The 17,262-nt window shown below is 45.3% G+C and overlaps 1 protein-coding gene across 1 annotated transcript; it reads left to right on the forward strand.

Moving 5' to 3' along the window:
- The first annotated feature begins 45 nt into the window (after positions 1 to 45).
- Positions 46 to 16,722, forward strand: SNAPC4 (small nuclear RNA activating complex polypeptide 4). Its single transcript, XM_065695908.1, has 23 exons — positions 46 to 337; positions 1,215 to 1,255; positions 2,467 to 2,640; positions 3,155 to 3,280; positions 4,130 to 4,208; positions 4,739 to 4,820; positions 5,262 to 5,366; positions 5,595 to 5,667; positions 5,909 to 6,073; positions 6,280 to 6,427; positions 7,403 to 7,509; positions 7,774 to 7,868; positions 8,392 to 8,486; positions 9,101 to 9,186; positions 9,409 to 9,798; positions 10,795 to 10,884; positions 11,098 to 11,338; positions 11,431 to 11,501; positions 11,801 to 11,896; positions 12,148 to 12,175; positions 12,825 to 14,926; positions 15,575 to 15,705; positions 16,222 to 16,722. The coding sequence occupies exons 1-22, from the start codon at positions 166 to 168 to the stop codon at positions 15,692 to 15,694; spliced, it is 4,686 nt and encodes a 1,561-aa protein (XP_065551980.1). The 5' UTR covers positions 46 to 165; the 3' UTR covers positions 15,695 to 15,705; positions 16,222 to 16,722.
- Positions 16,723 to 17,262: the final 540 nt, after the last annotated feature.

A 17,262-nucleotide genomic window follows, 5' to 3' on the forward strand; every position in this document is an offset into this window, starting at 1 on the left:
GACCCGGGGGTGCCCTCTTGCCGTCCACGTGCCACCATCCCCACCCCTCCGCGGCATCGGCGGCGCTCTCCATTGGCTGCGCGGTGTCACGTGCGGACGGGCTCAGCTGACCGTGGTGAGCGGCGGTGATTGTGTGCGGGCCAGGCCCGAGGCCGTGGTGCCGCCATGTCCCGCGGGCCGGGCGCGGCCGGGCCCCGCAGCAGCCCCGCGGCCGGGGCCCTGGACCTGAACGCGGAGCGGGAGAAGATCCGGCGGGAGATAGAGCAGCTGGAGCGGAGCCTGGAGCCCGGCGGGGCCGCCAGCGGCGCGGACGTGTCCGACTGCAGCTCCGGCACGGGTACGGCGCGGCGCGGGCTCGGCCCTCTCTTGCCTTCCCCGGTGCTCCGGCTCCTGCGGTGCGGCGCTGTCTGCTGACCGCGCCATTCCTGCCGGGTGTGGGCGGACTCGAGGCGTCTCCTCAGTGCTGCCCTTAGCAGGAGGAGCCTCTTGCACCGGGGAAGCCCCGGTCAGGCTAGCGGGGAGCGCTGAGGACCTGTCCCCCCGCTGGTGGAGGGCGGGTGGTAAGGAGCTGACTCATGAAACGCAGCCCACCAAACTGTCCGTAGTTAAACCGCAGCCGTTTCTGCGCTGTCAGGATGGCAGCGCAGGCTCTGCTGTGTGAGCAGCTCCGTTGCACACCCTGCCTGTGCCTACCCGAGTTAATTTTTCAAAGCAAAGAGGAGGTGGTGATAGAGTTGGGGTTTCGGTACCTCTGGTTGTCACAGTCACTTCATCCGCCTGTGTTTGAATTCACCCCATCATGCAAGTCTGAATACGGTGTGCCAGAAGCCTGTAGCCACACTGAATGCAAACCCAGATGTTCCTGAAGAGGGTGGAAGGGTTGTCAGGTGCTTTACGGGTTCTGTTGGGTTGGAATGTTCACGTGGCTGCATACTCTAGAGCCTGCAATGTGCCATGATGTGTAACACCAAAATGCAGCTTGGTCATAGCAATCAGGAGCTGCTTTTTTCCTACTCTAGAACAAAACCTACATGGAATATAACTAAGTATCATTTTTGGTTGGACAATATTGGCAGTAGCCAAAGACTCCAGTGGTCTTGACTGAGATACAATGTGTTACTGTATGTGCTTTGATTGAAAAGGTTTGGGTTTGAAGCTTTCCTCTTGTACTCCCACTGCAGTCAGTATTTCTGTATTTTTTGTTTGTCTAACAGATGATGGTGAAGATGATGACTCAGGTTCTCATCCTGAAATGGTAACTGCTTTCTCTTTACACATATCTCTCCATCTGTCTACTGAAGGGAGCTCTGTGCTGGGGAAATCCAGGCAGCTGGCTTGACTGGAGCTCAGGAAGGATTAATAATAGACATGGAGGTTTAGTTATTCCTGCCCAGGACTTTGTAATTCACATGTGAGAGAGATTTGTTCATGTGTAAACAAATGAGGGGATCAGGGGCCTCACTGCTCTAGTTCCTGCTGATCTCTGTCACTGGAAACACACTGGCTTCTGGGGAGGTCACAGAAAGAAATCATCAGCTTGTGATCAAGCAGTTATAGCTGAGGTATGCTGGGCTTGTACAATAAATCAAGCAAAGGACAAATTGCTTCAGTATAAGCACAAATGAACTGGAAATGTGAAGCGTCTAGCAGATTTAGCAGCTGGGAGAGCTCCAGTGTGAAGTACTCCTGGTTTGTAGGAGGTTTGGAGTCAGACTGGTTCAGATAGCAGCTGAACTAATGAACAGGGCAAAGGGGAGCTGGGCTGGGCTGTAACCGGCTCCCGAGAGATTTCAGTTCAAGCTGCCAGGGGGAGACAAGCAGTTAAGTGCCTCCAGTTCTTTTTAAATCAGTTTTGTAAGGTAATAGAAGCATTGAGTGATTCGAAGAACTCGCCAACAAAGTTGAAGTTGACAAGCAGGTATTCTTTATTGCAGCGCTGGGAGACACGGGGGATCTCTCCTCCTAATGTGTCTCATTCAAGCATCAAGCAGACTGTGATTATATTGTTGCTTAACATACGTATTCATTACATTTCCAGTAAATGTCATACATATTCATTAGGTTTCCAAGAATTGCTTTACATAGATCCACGGCCATTTCTGCATGCGCACAATAACGTGGCAGTGGTCTTTGGGACCCCTGGTGGTCCTTTCTTCATCATCTTGGTCTTCATCACTTCGTCCTGTGGCTGAACTTTAGATTTGGAAGGTCCTGTTGTCCTGTCAGCAACCACTTCTCCGGTTCTGGCTTATTATTGTGAAGCCCAATACCCAAGATACTTTCTCATTGCTATTTGTTACTAAAGACCTGTGACCTTTAATTCTATGCGCAAAACTCAACTGAATTTAATTATTTATAAAGGATTGTTCCTATTTCATGAGTTACAAAAATAATGAAATTACATACCTACTCTTCAGCAAGCATTTATCTTCCTTTCCCTCCCTTAAATGCCTCAATTGCTCCAAGGAAATGGAAAGAGAAGATGACAGTAGTGATGATGATGAGGATAATGATGATATTGAAAGCAGTTTGCCACAGGATCCAGAAACCTGTCTGCAGATGAACCACGTGTACCAGGAAGTCATCCAGGAAAAGCTTGAGGAAGTTGAGCTTCTCCTTGCACAAAACAAAGAGCAGCAGGTGGGTGGAACAGGAGTAAAATGTTCATTCCTGTGCTGTTCCAGGTTGCCATTTGCCATCTTGCCTTGACATCAAGCCCAGTAAAACTTCCCAGGGCATTCCTAGACCACCACATGTACCAGTGGAATTGACTGCAGCGGTTGCAATATCTTGTGCTCCGGTGGCTTGGCCAAGAACCAGATTCTTGTTCTTCATGGCACTTCGGACCGATGTCACTGGCCTTCAAATGGCTTTTCTGACTGATGTTTCCATGCTCTCTTATCACCAAAAATGCATCACTTGGGTATTTTATATTTTAGCTTCTTGTGGCAGGTTAGTGTTTTTCTGAATCATCTGCAGTTCACTGTACAACCTTAGGAAGCTCCAAATCCAATATTTAACACATACACTGATTTACAGTCTGGTGTAAATTGACTTTGGATCCTGCTTAGGATGTCTGTAGTGGCTCAGCCACTGCTCTCTGAAATTAAGAATTTGAAGGAGACACTGATACTGTTTAATTCTTGTATTGCAGAAGGAGATCATGTGTGAGCTTGGAGGTCCAAAAATAGCAAAGGCAGGAGATGGCAGAAATCTACCAGCAAATATATTTTTGGGTCATTTTATGAAGCCATACTTTAAGGATAAAACAACAGGAATTGTAAGTAAACATCGCTAGATTACATACTGATGCGACTTTCAATGGTAGATATAAATTGTAACTGTTAAAACTGTGTTACCTTTTACTTGTGTAACTGAATGTCACTCCTGGCTTTGAAACGTTGTTTTTTTCCTCATTTGTCCTTTACTCTCTATTGGAAATACTTGTTCAGCCCACGTCTGTGATGTCTGAAAGCAGATTCCGAGAAGAGGCATTCCAGCCATGGGCACTTGACCAGTCTTGTTTTCAACTTAGCTGTGATTGATTGTCTTCATCTCCACAGTCCAATTTCATGCTGCTGCTTGAAGTACTGTTGAAATCTTATTGTCTTTGAAACAAGAGTTTTCTGTGGCAAATGTCACTACTTTTTTTTCCATGTGTTTTTAAAGTGTTGTTAGAAAAGGGGATCTTGACTTTTAGTTGTAGCTGAGATGTCAACTGTCACCATTCTTCTATTAACCCAACAGTCAAGCATTGCCTGGTAATTTGTCTGTTAAATCCTAGCCAAGTTGGTAGCACATCTGAAGTAGGTACAAACATATGTAATACATGTCCTGATGTTCAAAACGCTTCTTCAACTGTCAACTAACACAAGCAGGCCTGGCTCTGAGCTGTGAGTGTGCTGTGTAAGCACAAACTTCTTTCATGTACCTATTTGGTTTCTTAGGTCTTCTGGTGTATCTGAGCTAGCGTTAGTAAAGGTAACTTTGCAGTTTGAATGTGGCAGTTTGCACAGGCTTGAGTTACCAGTCTCTTTTGTAACAATTCATGCTAAGTTCGAAGAAGGAAGGGTAATTTTAATGTGTATCTGACTCTTCCAGTATATATAACCCTTGTAATCTTCATTAGGGCCCTCCTGCCAATGAAGATGCCAAGGAAAAGGCAGCTCAGGGCATAAAATCCTTTGAACAACTGATTTCGGCAAAATGTAAGTAACTCCATGTGCTGTTCAGTGTTCCATAAGAGCTATAACAAATGTATATATTCATATTGTTAGTCCCCCACATTTGCAGTTAAATGTTCTGATGTTTCATACTTGACTCACAAAAAAAGGCAGTTAAAAGTAAATGGGATGTTCCAGAAATTGTTCCAGGGAACGATTAACAACTCCCTTCCTTCATTTGCATTTGTTCTGATGCAATAACCCCGTGAGCTCTCCAAAGCCAGATGAGATCATGCAAGGGCACTGCTCAGATTAGAGCAGTTCCAGGGACACTTGCAGCCCTAAATGGTTCCAAACACCTCGGTGCTGATTTTTATTGAACTCTATGGAACTGAATCTGAGCCAGAGGCTGTGCCTTGCCTGTGTCAGGCGTGATATTAGTGATTTAGATAGGGAGCTCTTATTGGAGACCTGGGGGATGCTTTAGCTGGGGCATTGAAAGCAGTGGATCTCTCTTTTTCTTGGCAGTGGCTTTGCACTGATGTCTGAATGCTCAATTATCTTCTCTGGTTTAGGGAAGAGCAGGGAGAAGACATTACTGCAGAAATCAGTAGTCAGTGACCGCTTGCAGCGCCTGCTCCAGCCCAAGTTACTGAAGTAAGTACTGTGCAAAAATCTTCTTTCTCCTGATGAGAGCATTATATATGAAGGAAAGACAGGATATATGTGGGGACTGCACCTTCCCTCAGCAAGTCCTGTGAGCACCAGTAATACACAGCGAGCTGTAATGTTGTGCCCATCTGGAGATCTCTGTGCTGGTACAGTCTTTGTTGCTGTTGCAGCAACCATTGGTTCTCTCTGTAAATACCAAAAAGATTAATCTGAGACCTGTTCTAGGTCAATGATTTGCATTGGAGGGGCAAAAATAGAATAATGAGTGTGCTGTGTGGGAAAAACTAGAACAAGAACAGTTTGTGTTGTGTGGAAATAAACTTGAATGATACTGATGGGGAAACCAGTGTTGCTCTGTGTTTTCTGATGCCATTGTTTTCTTCCCATCGAGTCATATTAAGTAACGATCAAAATGTCTTTGAACAGGATGAGTTACTGGAATCAGAAACTGGAGAAAGTCAAGACTGAAATGGAGAAACAGATCTTGGAGAAGCAAATCAAAGAAGTGGAGCGAGAAATAGAGGCAATTAAGTGAGAAATCTTTTTATGTTCTTGGTGAAAATGAAAGTCTGTCCTTGGGAATTTTCCTCTTGACATTCCCACCTTCCTCGAGCACTTCCAGAGGTGACATTTGCAGAAACCTTTATTCGCATTGGCTTGCAAAGAATGAAGTGCTGTTCAGGCTCTGCAGAGCTCTCATCCCCACAGTTCTTTACTAAGAATCGCATTCTTTCTTTCTCTTTGTACCTTCTGCTTTAGCCAACTCCCAGAAAGCGACTTGTTAGGAAACAGATTCGATGAGCATGACTGGGAGAAAATTTCAAACATCCACGTAAGTTGAGAGACCAAGTTTTGTTACCTCTGATACCTGTGTCCCTTCTGGCAATTGCCTGACCTGGCCTCGTTTGCTTGCTCTGTGATCTCAACTTGTTAAATTTGATGTTTTAGTTCTGCAAAACTTAACAATAAACTATAACTGGAATGCAAAATAGATTCCTTGTGTTGGTGTTCCTGTCTGCCTGGGTGTTTCTGTCCCAGCTATGAGATGAAACAGATTCTTCTCTTTCTTTTAGTTTGATGGACAACGTGCTCCGGAAGAACTAAGGAAGTTTTGGCAAAACTGGGAGCATCCAAGCATCAACAAAAAGGAATGGACTGAGGAGGAAATCGAGAGGCTAAAGAAGATAGCTGCTCAACATGGCTATCTGGATTGGCAGGCTATAGCCCAGGAGTTGGGGGTAAGGTTCTGAGCTCAAACAGTAGGTGACAAGTCAGTTAATTCTGACTGGACTGTGCCTCATTAACTGTGTTAATTAATCGTTAATTATTTTCTTAGCAATGTCTAAGAACAGTACTAAAAATGTCTGATACTTTAGCCTTTCCCTTTTGCTTTTTGTCCTCATAAATAACCAGTTACCTACGTGTCTCTCTTCCTTCTATTAAGACGAACAGGACACCTTTCCAGTGCTTGCAGAAGTACCAAGTCTATAATAAAGATCTGAAAAGAAAAGAGTGGACCAAAGGTGAAGATCAGATGCTTTTAGAGCTTGTTCAAGAAATGAGAGTAGGAAGTCACATCCCATATAAGAAAAGTAAGTGACCTGCAAGTGAAAATGCTTTCCATTCACGTCTTGATGTTTCTGCACACTGGAGCACCCAGCCTGCTCTGATTCAAGGAACTAATGAAGTTTTATTTCCTATGAATGTTTCCATTTGCAGGATAGTCATAGTTCTGCATTTTCACTTTAACATTCTGGGCAGAGCAGGGCACAACAGTACTGCGATTCACCTGGAACTACAGATATACACACTTCTAAGCCTCCCCACTGGGGAGGTGAATGAAAGGGGGTGGTTGGGTTTTCCCTCTTCCTCCTTGGTGGGAGCAGTGGTATGTGCTTTTCCTTTGCCAGCCTGCAAGTTTCATTATATCAGCAAGAATTTATTATCTCTTGGAACCTTTATCCATCTTTGAAATTTGGTGGAAACTGGCAGAGTTATTCACTCTGATTGTGTCAGTTTTGATTTTATATCTGATGATAGCAAAATCATCAGAGTTCTTTCCTAGGAAGCCAGCATTCATTTGTGCCCAGATGTTTTGGCAGTTTTCAGTGCTGTGCTGTGCTCAGAAGCTATTTTAGGGGGTCAGTACTGCTGCTCCTCTTCCTCAGCAGCGTGAGAGGCTCTGTGACAAGTGGGCAATAGAGTTGAGAATAACCAAGTTGAGAATGTAACCCCGTCTCTGGGGTCCTAAATCCAAGCCTGTGAGTGTAACACCCGGTGTCTTGAACCTGTCAGATATGTATTGGAGCCAAAACTTCCTAGTTCTGTGTTGTTTCAAGATGGATTGTTGGGTTGTCATGTATCTAGTGTGGATAATGCCATTACAAATAGTAACACTTTGTGTATGCCACGCTCTTTTGATTCTTGTTGTGTAACACTGTTTAAGTATTTAAGCTGAGACTAAAGTGCTGCTTTATGACAACCCAGTGTTTGGAAATATCACAGTTGTAAGTAAATGAAGAAACATTGTTTGTGTCAGACTTTAAAATACACCTTTGCATTTCTAGTTGCTTATTACATGGAAGGAAGAGATTCTGCTCAGCTGATTTACCGCTGGACAAAGAGCGTGGACCCCAGTTTGAAGAAGGGACCCTGGACACCAGAGGAAGATGCTGTAAGCTCTGTTCTCTGATGCCTAGGGCAGTTGGGAGGGTTAGACTGCTGAGGTGCTGCATGGCTATCTACACCTGAGCTTTAAGAGAGGCACAAAGGAATCTAAAACAGACCAAGGTGCGCAGTTCACAAGTCAAGAAGGCATAGAACATGTCTATTCAGAGATCTGTAACACAGTAGAAACAAACACAACTGCTTCTGTCTCAGGCCTATTAGGGTTATTGCTGATAAGAATTTCAACTCTTGCTGTGTCTGACTGACACAGATGCTGTTGGCTGCAGTTAAGAAGTATGGAGAGCGTGACTGGTACAAAATTCGGACAGAAGTGCCAGGGAGGAGCGATGCTCAGTGCAGAGACCGGTACGTTCCATGCGGTAACTGAGCTTTCAAGTTTATTGTTGCCTGTGGTGTGCAACTCCCTCAGTGGAGTTGCCTGTGGGTTGTTAGCAGGAGTTGGAAAGGATGTTGCTCAAAATAAGTAAAGGGGTCATTAAATGTGAATGAGTGCATGTGGGGAAGGAAGGTTATCATCTGTGGATCTGTGACAATGGTCTACGCAGTGACTGTAACAGAACACAAATAATGAGCTGCTGAGCAATTGTCAGCCTTGGACCCAGCTTTAGGAGCCTCAGAGTACAGTATGGCCTAATTCCAGTGACCCGATTTACAGCTGCCTGTTGTCATTCTTAATCATGTGGCCTGATATTTTGGGGAACAAAGAGATTGTAGCTGTGCTTTATTAAGGGAGTAAGGATGGACCCCTTAACAAAAGGAAAGATCTGAGTAGGAATGCTGGTTTTGTTCAGCTTTGGAGCATGCAGTGATGATCAGAACTGTACAAGCAGGACTGAGTGTTACTTACTTTAATGTTTTCATTTTGAAGGTACTTAAAAGCGTTGCACTGTGATGTAAAGAAGGGCAAGTGGAGTTTGAAGGAAGAGGAGCAGCTAATTGAACTGGTTCAAAAGCATGGATTGGGTAAGTGTTTCTGTGGCTTAATCTTTGCGAGAAGTTGCGAGAAGTAGGTATTACTACGGAATTTAAGTTTTCTTCTCTTATTTTAAGGCCTGCAGTTGATAGTAGCAGGCTCTACTTCGTACTGATGATTGCAACCTCCCTTATATTGTGTGCTCTGTTCCTGGAAATTCAGTTGTTGACAGACTGTGTACTACAGTTGTATAGTTGTGTTAACCAGGTGTCAGAGCTGTGCGTAGGGTGAGTTCCCCTCTAAACAGCCTGTGAAAGAGTTGTCTTATTTTCCCTAAGACAACTTTAATTAGCAAATAGAAGCTTTTCAATGTTCAGTTTAAGCTTTCTTCTAAACACCCTCTTACTGCTGCAAGGGAGGGTGTAGTTCTCCCAGGGTTTTCATCATTGCTTTATTTTCTACTAGTTTCTAACTTGAGCTGAGTGTGTAGTAGTGCAAAGTCTAAAGAACACAACTGGGTATTAAGTTTTTGAGATCCATTCACACAGGAACTCTGTCTCTTATACAAAGAAACATATAATACATGTGTAAAGTTCTGCACTGGAAAGGCCTGTTGTTCAGTTTGCCACACTAATAGGTGTGCTCTGCTCTGCATCCTTTTTAGGTCACTGGAGTAAAATAGCTTCTGAGTTGCCACATCGTACTGGCTCCCAGTGCCTGAGCAAGTGGAAGCTCATGATTGGGTCTAAGGTATTGTGCAAATTCCTGCTGTGACACAGCCCCATCTCTTTAATTAAGCTTCTCTAAACTTGCACTGGATTTAGTTAATCTTAGCAGAAGTAAGGCAGAGCTGTCCATTTGGAAGCTACTAATAGGATACTGCCCTGCACAACTTTTTAACTTGCTTTTAACTTTAACAAGTGAAGGGTGGACACTGGCTAAAACTTGTCTGTGCTTTTTCTCACTGAGAAGAAAAGGTCCAGACCAACAAAGCGGCGGCATGTGGAAGAGAGTTCCAGCTCTTCCGAGACCAGCAGTGAAGACATAGAACTGGACTTGTCAGACAGTTCGGAGGAGGAGACAGTGACAACCAAGGAGGAGTGTGCATTGCCCAACATTGATTTGTGGGTACCAACACAGACAAATACACAGGAGTCAAACAAAGGAAGATACCAAACTCCATCCCTTTTCTTTCCTGCGAGTGCAAAGCCCAGTAGCAGTGAAGTTCCAAGTACAATGAGTGATGGAGACAAGGACAGAGTTGCCAATCAGTCATCAGAGTTGAGCACCCTCCTGAGAGGCATTGCACGTCCACATTCCACAGACATCGTTGTGAGGAATCCAGCAGAAGTAATAAGCAAGGTGAATCCAGGGATTCTCAGCCCGTTCTCGATGGGATTAGAGTTTAGATCAGAAGTGACCGGGAAGTGCAGTTGCTGCAGTGTAGGGCAGACGGTGGCAAATCTTTTTCGTGCCGCTTGGCCACTTTCTCACTGTGCCATCGGGGGGTGCTGTTGGAAACTGAGCTGTAAATTAAACAGAAATATCTAGCACTGCCTCCTGTGCATTACCTAGGAAATTGCTGTGCTCTTTCTGCACGTGGGGTCACAGAAACAGAGCTTTATTTAGGTCTTCATAAGGCAGAATGGTTCAGTGACTCGCGTGTCTCCACCCTGGTGACTAGGGTGTATTGGCTTAGGGTATGGAAGAATTAACTTACACATCTCTATCTGATTCTGAGCTGATTTTCAGCCCAGGTCAGGTACTGAAACACTGCAAACTCTCCTGGAACGTATTTGCATAAAGATGCTCCTTAGCAAAATATTAAATGTCTAAAGTGCTATTTAAGATCATGTAAGCAATATTGTTCTGACTTACATGCCCTAGACTGTGGAGCCAGTTGCACCAATGACAAGTTTAGTTACAGAAGTGGTATGTTCTGGGATTATGGTAAGGGAGGGTTGTAAGTACTTATCTAGTGTAATCAGTCTTCGATTACAGCATTATTTTACTAGTAGAAGTTTAGGGAAGAGTCAGTGGCTTTTCCAGACTTCTTCCTGTTCTTTCCTTTGTCCTGTTAAGCTAAAAAATGCAATGAGAATCACCCAATAAATCCTGACCCTCAGTGTGGGTTTTGTAGATACTTCACACAAAGCTTTTTATGACATAGACATTTGGTATTGTGAAGATGCACAAGGACTAAAAGATAAAGTAAAAGTCTGCGCTTCGGGGCTCATTTAATTGAATAAGGTACTTTAACCAGCAGGATTGTTGACAAGTTTTGTACCTCTGTGTATGGTCAGTGCAAGGAATTTTCTGAGATAACCTCCCTTTTATCTTGTATGTTTTCATATTAAGGCCTCCAGGTGTGGGAAGCAAGTGCTGCGGGTTACCCTGGAGAACGTGAGAAGAATACTGAGGAATAACACGTGCTTCCAGAGGAAACTTGTGAGTGCCTCTTCTGTCCTGTCTGCTCCAGTGACGTGAGCACTGCCGGGTTGTACTTGGTGTGATAGAATCACACATCTTGCGCTATTGTAATCCCAAGAGGAAAAGCTCTTAATTTTTTCCAGAACTGCCCTGTGAATGGTGTGTCCTGGGGCTGATTGTGGTAGAGCCTTCCTAACTAGAACTCTTAACTGTGTATTTCTTCATGCACAGCAATCAAAGATACTAAAACCTTCTGCTGCCATTCTAACAAAAGCATCTGCAGTTAGTACTGATGGCCAGAAGCTTCCGGGCCTGCAGGACATCACAGAGAAAATGTGTCGTCAGGAGAGAGAGCGCTTGAGAAGAATGAACCTGGACAGAAAGCTGCTGATGGCAGTGACACCCTGGGTGGGCGATGTGCTGCTGCCCTGCACCCTGCAGCCTGGGAGGATGGCTTTTCATCAGACAAAAGGTAGTGAGACCCAGCAGGGATAGTGCTCTGCTGCTTCCTGGCATCCTGCAAAGGAATGCCCAGCTGATTACAATGTTGGGCTTCTTTTCTAGCTGACTATATTCGAGAGAAGATTAAATCGATCAATCTCACAAGCACGCCCCTGTTTGCGCTTTTCATTCAGGTAAGGTTTACTGTGTTAAGAGCATTTTCTGCCTTCAAACAGTAGCAATCTTCTGTGTTTAATGGTTTATCTTGGTTTCTTAATTGAATTACTGGATTAATCTGACCTCATGCTTGCATATGGTGTTTCTTAAATAAATCTACAACCGAAATCTAATACTGTCAGGGCTTTTTCTGTAAGTGTAAAAATGTCCCCAGAGCCTTGCACACAAAGCCTCCCCCATCCATCATGTTTTGTCTCGGGCCCTATCAGAACATTCTTCTTCTCAGGCAAATTTTAATGAAGTTCTCATCTTGCAGCTCTTTCAGATTGATACCAACGGCTGTATGAAGATTATTCGTGAGAGGAGGCCGAGGCAGTTAGCGCTGCTTAGGGCTGATGCAGGGCCTCAGCAGGTATTGTGCATGGTTTCTAAGCTTTTCCCTCTCAAATCTTGACTAAAGCAGAGCTTTTCTGAATTGTGCACAAACAGCTCTGCTGGCCCCACGTGTATTAACAGTTTGTGTTGGTTCAGAAGCATAATAAAGTGCTGGTTCTGTGGCTGCATGTATAGGATGTTGGCAGATGTGGGTTTGATTCATGTCTGTGCTGTTTTAATGATCTTTACATATCTCAGAAGTACAATTTAATATAATTTTTTTTGCAGGCTTCCCAAAATACGGACACTTCCTCAGGTACCCACCAGAACATTTATTTTTATGATGTTCAAGAACTTTCCCTTAATCCATTACCCTCACATTAATGACCAGTTAAACTGAAGGAGACTTTCTGGAACAAAACCACATTGCCATGCTCATTTTTCCTAGCTCTTGGATCTTTCAGTTATTGGCTAAATATGTTACACTTTGGTAAGGACTGGAAAACATACCGGAGGGCTGGGGGACCAATGTCAATGGGCCACCAGGTCTGTGGACTATCACAGTTAGGCTTTTCTCCAGCACTGTACTGGAGCCAAGGTGCTGGCACCGACCACAGTCCCAGTTTGTTGTTGTCACCCCAGCTGGGGTGAAGTGCCCATGTAGTGCTGAGCCTTACAGTTCCTTGGGTGCAGTGTTAAGGTGTCATCCTGTCCCATCTGTGATTTCTGGGGAAAGTTACTTCATTACTGAGCTAGTGGTGAGCTTGTTGCTACATCACATTTAATCTGAAGGATGGCAAGATGGGGCTTGATTAAATGAAAACTATAGTGTTGTAGGGTCTTTCACAAACAGGAATCCTGCTGTTTCCTGTGCAGGGTACTTGATGCTCAGTAGCTAAAGAATGGCTTTTGAAAATACTGTTCAATCTTTTCCATTGTATTGCTTTATTTCCCCTCCTCTGCAGGCAGCTCATCACAGTCTTGTGTTCAGAGGAACTCCCGAAGAGGCATCCCGAGGAATGCTGTGAGGAGACCTTTTACCTTAAAAGCAAGGGAGACTTCTGCTGCTGTCTTTGAGAGCAGCACCCCAGCCACGCAGGGAGCTCTTCCAGCCCAAGTGCAAAGGCGTAAGCCTAAAACTGTCTCGGAATTGCTGAGGGAGAAGCGGCTCAGAGAGTCCCGGGCTAAGAAGGCTGTGCAGAGAACAGTGTTTGTTGCCCCACAGATGCTGGTTTCGGCGCCTCTGATAATCCAGCACCCACCACAGCAAATCATTCCTTCTGCACAAGCAGGGAGCAAACCTGCAGCAGTTGGTTGTACCAGCAACCAGGTACAGTGTGCACCAGCTGCACTGCCAGCATTTACTTCTGTTACAGGTTCACCTTGTACCACTGTTGTGCTTGAAAACCATTCCTCATCAGTGCCAAGAACTGTGGAAAGCCCTGGTTCCTCGCAAGGAACAGAGCTACAGTCCAATAAGGAACAAAAAGAACAAGCTTTGGAAGGTAGACTTGAAGCAGGGATTTTTCCAGGCATGAATCCAGCTCCAGCAGATAAGGCCCCAGATCAGGGAGTCTGCAACGGTCAGGTCCTAGCTGGTAGCTCAGCTTCAGTAGTGTTACAAAACCAAGCTTTTGTGCCGCATCAGATCACAGTGCTGCCTGTTGGCATTGAGTCTGGCACCAACAAATTGCCTCTTTCCACACCAGTTACCTGTGAGCTAAATAGTAGTGTGCCACAACAGAGGCCTGTCGGTCTCTTGTCGACTCTTGTAACCCCACAGACTGGTTCTCATTTGATTCCCAACAGCATACTGCCTTTCACATGGGTCATAACCCCCCAGGCTTTGCTCCCCACTGCTGTACAAACTGTGGTGGGGGTTCCCCAAGGACTGCCAGCTGCTGCTGTGAGAAATCCATGTCAGGCAACTGTGACTTCCAGTGGCAATGTCCCTAGCTTAGGAGCACCTCCTGTACCAGCTGGAGCAGATGCACCTCACCCCAGCAGCACAGAGACAAAAGCACCAAGTGCCCAGGTAGCAGAAGGAGCATCTTTGGGAAAGGCAGGTGACCATTCCACAGTTACCTTGTCTGTGACCTCAGTGAGTCCTGGAAGCACCACAGTCAGTGTTTCTCCTGCAACACCAGCATGTTCAGAGGGCTGCTCCAAGGCTTCGGACTCCACTGCAGCTCAGACTGCTCCTCCACCCAATGCAGCAGCCCTGCATGCTGTGCTGCTGCCCCAGACACAGCAACCCGCAGGCACTCAGGGAGCTGATTCCCAGCGTGTGTTGAGTCTCACTAGCTTGGGAAGGAGCCATGATTCCATTGCAACAAATGGATCATCATCCAATCCAGGCATCATGACAAAAGGTGTTGTGCTCCAGCCAGGAGTTCCAGTTCCTCATAACAATGCCCTAAGCAACTCTGCTGCACAAGTACTGAAAAACAGACCTATTGCCTCCAAGCCCCCAGCTGTGCAGTGTGCTGACAGTGCATCCCAGCCAACCACTTCCAGGGCAGACAAGACTGTTGTTGACTTGGGCCTGATTTCCCTTGAAGACGGGAGGCTGGTGAAGGAGTGGCTGAGTGGGAAACAGGGTGTCCAGGTACCATCACTGCAGACCAGGCTGCCTTATTTGCCACCTTTTCTGTGCAATTTAAGAACCCTTGCGAATCTGCTTCTGCAGAAAGCAGCTCTGGAAGAGCAAGCAGCATCTCTTCTGCCTCCTGGCTTCAGGGGGGATGAGGGCACCGGGATTGATTTGCACGCTATTGGAGAACTGGTGCAGGAGAAACTCGGTGATAACCCTGCTTACCTCCTACTGAAAGCCAGATTCCTAGCAGCCTTCACACTCCCAGCTGTACTAGCAAATCTGCCTCCTCCGAAAGTGGCAACGACTCTGTCAGCCAGCAGGAAGCAATATGAAGAGAGTGACGAAGAGGAGTGGCAGAGTGAGAAGGAAGCGTCTGAGGAAGAGAGCTGTGGGAATGAATTAAGAGGAGTACAGTTGGATTGGACAGTTGGTGATGAGCCTGTAGACAGAGATGCTGATTTACTAAATCAGGTAAGAATCAGAGCTTTCCCGTAGTAAAAGCCAGCAGATACCTTTCTGTTCTGGCTCTGACTTTTGGGTCTGGGCCATGTTCAGTGTAGTTTGAACTGTGAGCAGTTGGTCCAACACTCACAGCAGTTCCTCAATGCCCAACAGCTCTACTGCCAACCTCAGTCCTGTGCCATCCTTCACCAGGCTCCCTCCCACTCCTGCTACTAATGCTATATCCAGGTTGTCCTGGTGCTTTTCAGGGAAAAATCTGTGGTAGGGGTATAATTCATGAGAGTTGAGTAGTTTGTGTTGACCTGTGTTGTCTGGGACACTCTGGCTCCAGCAGTGATAGCTTAAGCATCACTTGTGGCAGGCACAACGAGTGGCTGTACCCAGACAGAAACTACATCAGGAATTGCTCTAGTTTGGTAGCCGAAGCAAAAAGAAATGCCAGTGTTGGCTGTAAGTTTTACTCTGAAATCTTTGGTGTGTTTTGTGCTTGCTGACACATTGGTAATAGGATGATGTTGTCTGCATGCTTCATTTGGAAGGTAAATGGAAGATTTTGGAAATCTTGCTGAACTCCCTAAACGAAAAGATGGCTGAAGGGGTTCTGTTGTGATGATGCTGGATCTCGTGGTGTTGATAGTCTCTCTGCTTATGTTGCAGGGCATGGGAGCTGAAGAGAATGCTGCCCAGTCTGCCTTGGACTCCTGCACTGATGCAGCTGATGCCAGTGCTCCTCAAATCAGGAGAAGCACCCGCTTCAGGAAGAGGAGGAGGATGTGAGAAGGAAATGTGTTAGTAACTACTCGGTGAATCTTGTATTTCTTGTCTGACAGGAGAACCTGAAACACATGTATCTGTGGTACAGTGAGACAATGAATCATGACCCTAGGAAAGGACTGAAATTAGCTTGACTTCTTACTGTAGGACAGAGTTCTATGATCACCCATTAATCACTGACTAAGGCTGATGCTTTTGGGGGAGGGAAAGCTGATGTCTGCATGATAAAATTCTGTACAAAAGTCATGAAGTTCAAGCATTTGGCAGACAGTCCATGCTACTGCCTCCTGGTATTGTACCTGTACGTGTATAACAGGATACCACCCGCAGGGTACAAGCGTGTGTTGTCTGAATATCTGTTGAGGCTTTTGGTGAAACAGACTGAATGCACATGAACAGGGTTTGATTCATGTGGTTATCAGATGAAACTGTTTGGGTTTGTTCTCTAAAACTGGTTTCAAATACTCCAGAAGGGCAGATTCCCTCTAAAAATGCTGGGACTAATAGCAGTTGTTTGTGCTTTATTGCAGGAGTCACTTGAACAAGGTCTGCCTTCCTACGTGGCAGTAGGAGATGCTCTTTGCACTATTCACTTCTAACACTTCCAACAGCCTGATTAGATGGACCTGGGGAAAAGAGGAAAAAGGCTGGACTGGTTTTCCCATTGCCTAAAGCCTGCATCTTTGGACAAGGTGCAAAGACTGAAGGAAGTCTTTCCAGCAGAGACCCAATTCTGTTCTCTTTCAAATTAGCACCTGCCATAGATGCTGGGGAGAAGATTGCTGGAGATCTGGGAAAACCAGCAATCATGGTTATTTTTTCCTTTTTGTGTCAGCCCCTATTTATGTGAATGTTTATCCATGTTCAGAATACGTTGTTCACTGGGTGGGTTTTTAGTGCTGTTACAGTGGTTTTGCTCCATAGCTGACTGGCTGCATACTGCTGAATAATCAGCAGATTAATTTTGTATCAAAATGAGTCTGGAGTATTTGTTGAAATACAGATGTTTTATTTTTCTCACTTAAAAATTACTGATGTATTCTGTGTGGTGTTTTTTTCTGGTAAATTGTGCTTTTAGTAATGTGTGTGTGAGTGTGATTGCTAATGAGAAAAATGAAGCTTGCAAGCTGCATGAAAGCCAGGGAGGATGTGGAAAATGAATATTCATGTGGCTGGAACTGCAGGGTTGAATTAGGCTTGGATTCTGTCTTGATTCCTCCACAACCTGCCCCGTAAACACGTAAGCAAATCGTTTCAAACCTTTTTCTTCATTCACAAGCCAGCAATTTGTATCTTGCAGAGAGGTGTGAGGCTAGCTGAGGCGAAGCTCATCAGATCTAGTGCTGCAGAAAGTGCTGCTTCATTCCACTGCACTGCTGAGCTTCCCCAGAGCACAGGCAGGTCAGAGCACTGTGAGTTGCAGCTCTTCTATGAGGGTGCTTCGGGACAGTGGGTACCAATAGTGCTGTAATTGGGTGTCAAGACATTATGGGGCAAAAGGAATGATGTTGAAATGGCTTTCCTCTTGCAGTGTACTCTTTTCCATAAGCCAGTATAGATAACACTTCTTG

Source organism: Lathamus discolor, chromosome 15, assembly GCF_037157495.1.
Source record: "Lathamus discolor isolate bLatDis1 chromosome 15, bLatDis1.hap1, whole genome shotgun sequence".
Lineage (NCBI taxonomy): Eukaryota > Metazoa > Chordata > Aves > Psittaciformes > Psittacidae > Lathamus > Lathamus discolor.

Bases quoted from the DNA above. Each gene is read 5' to 3' on its own strand.
- SNAPC4 (XM_065695908.1), top strand. From the start codon at position 166: ATGTCCCGCGGGCCGGGCGCGGCCGGGCCCCGCAGCAGCCCCGCGGCC. The intron at 5,367-5,594 runs GTGAGAAATCTT...CTTCTGCTTTAG, and splicing joins CGAGAAATAGAGGCAATTAA to CCAACTCCCAGAAAGCGACT. The intron at 7,869-8,391 runs GTACGTTCCATG...TTCATTTTGAAG, and splicing joins GATGCTCAGTGCAGAGACCG to GTACTTAAAAGCGTTGCACT.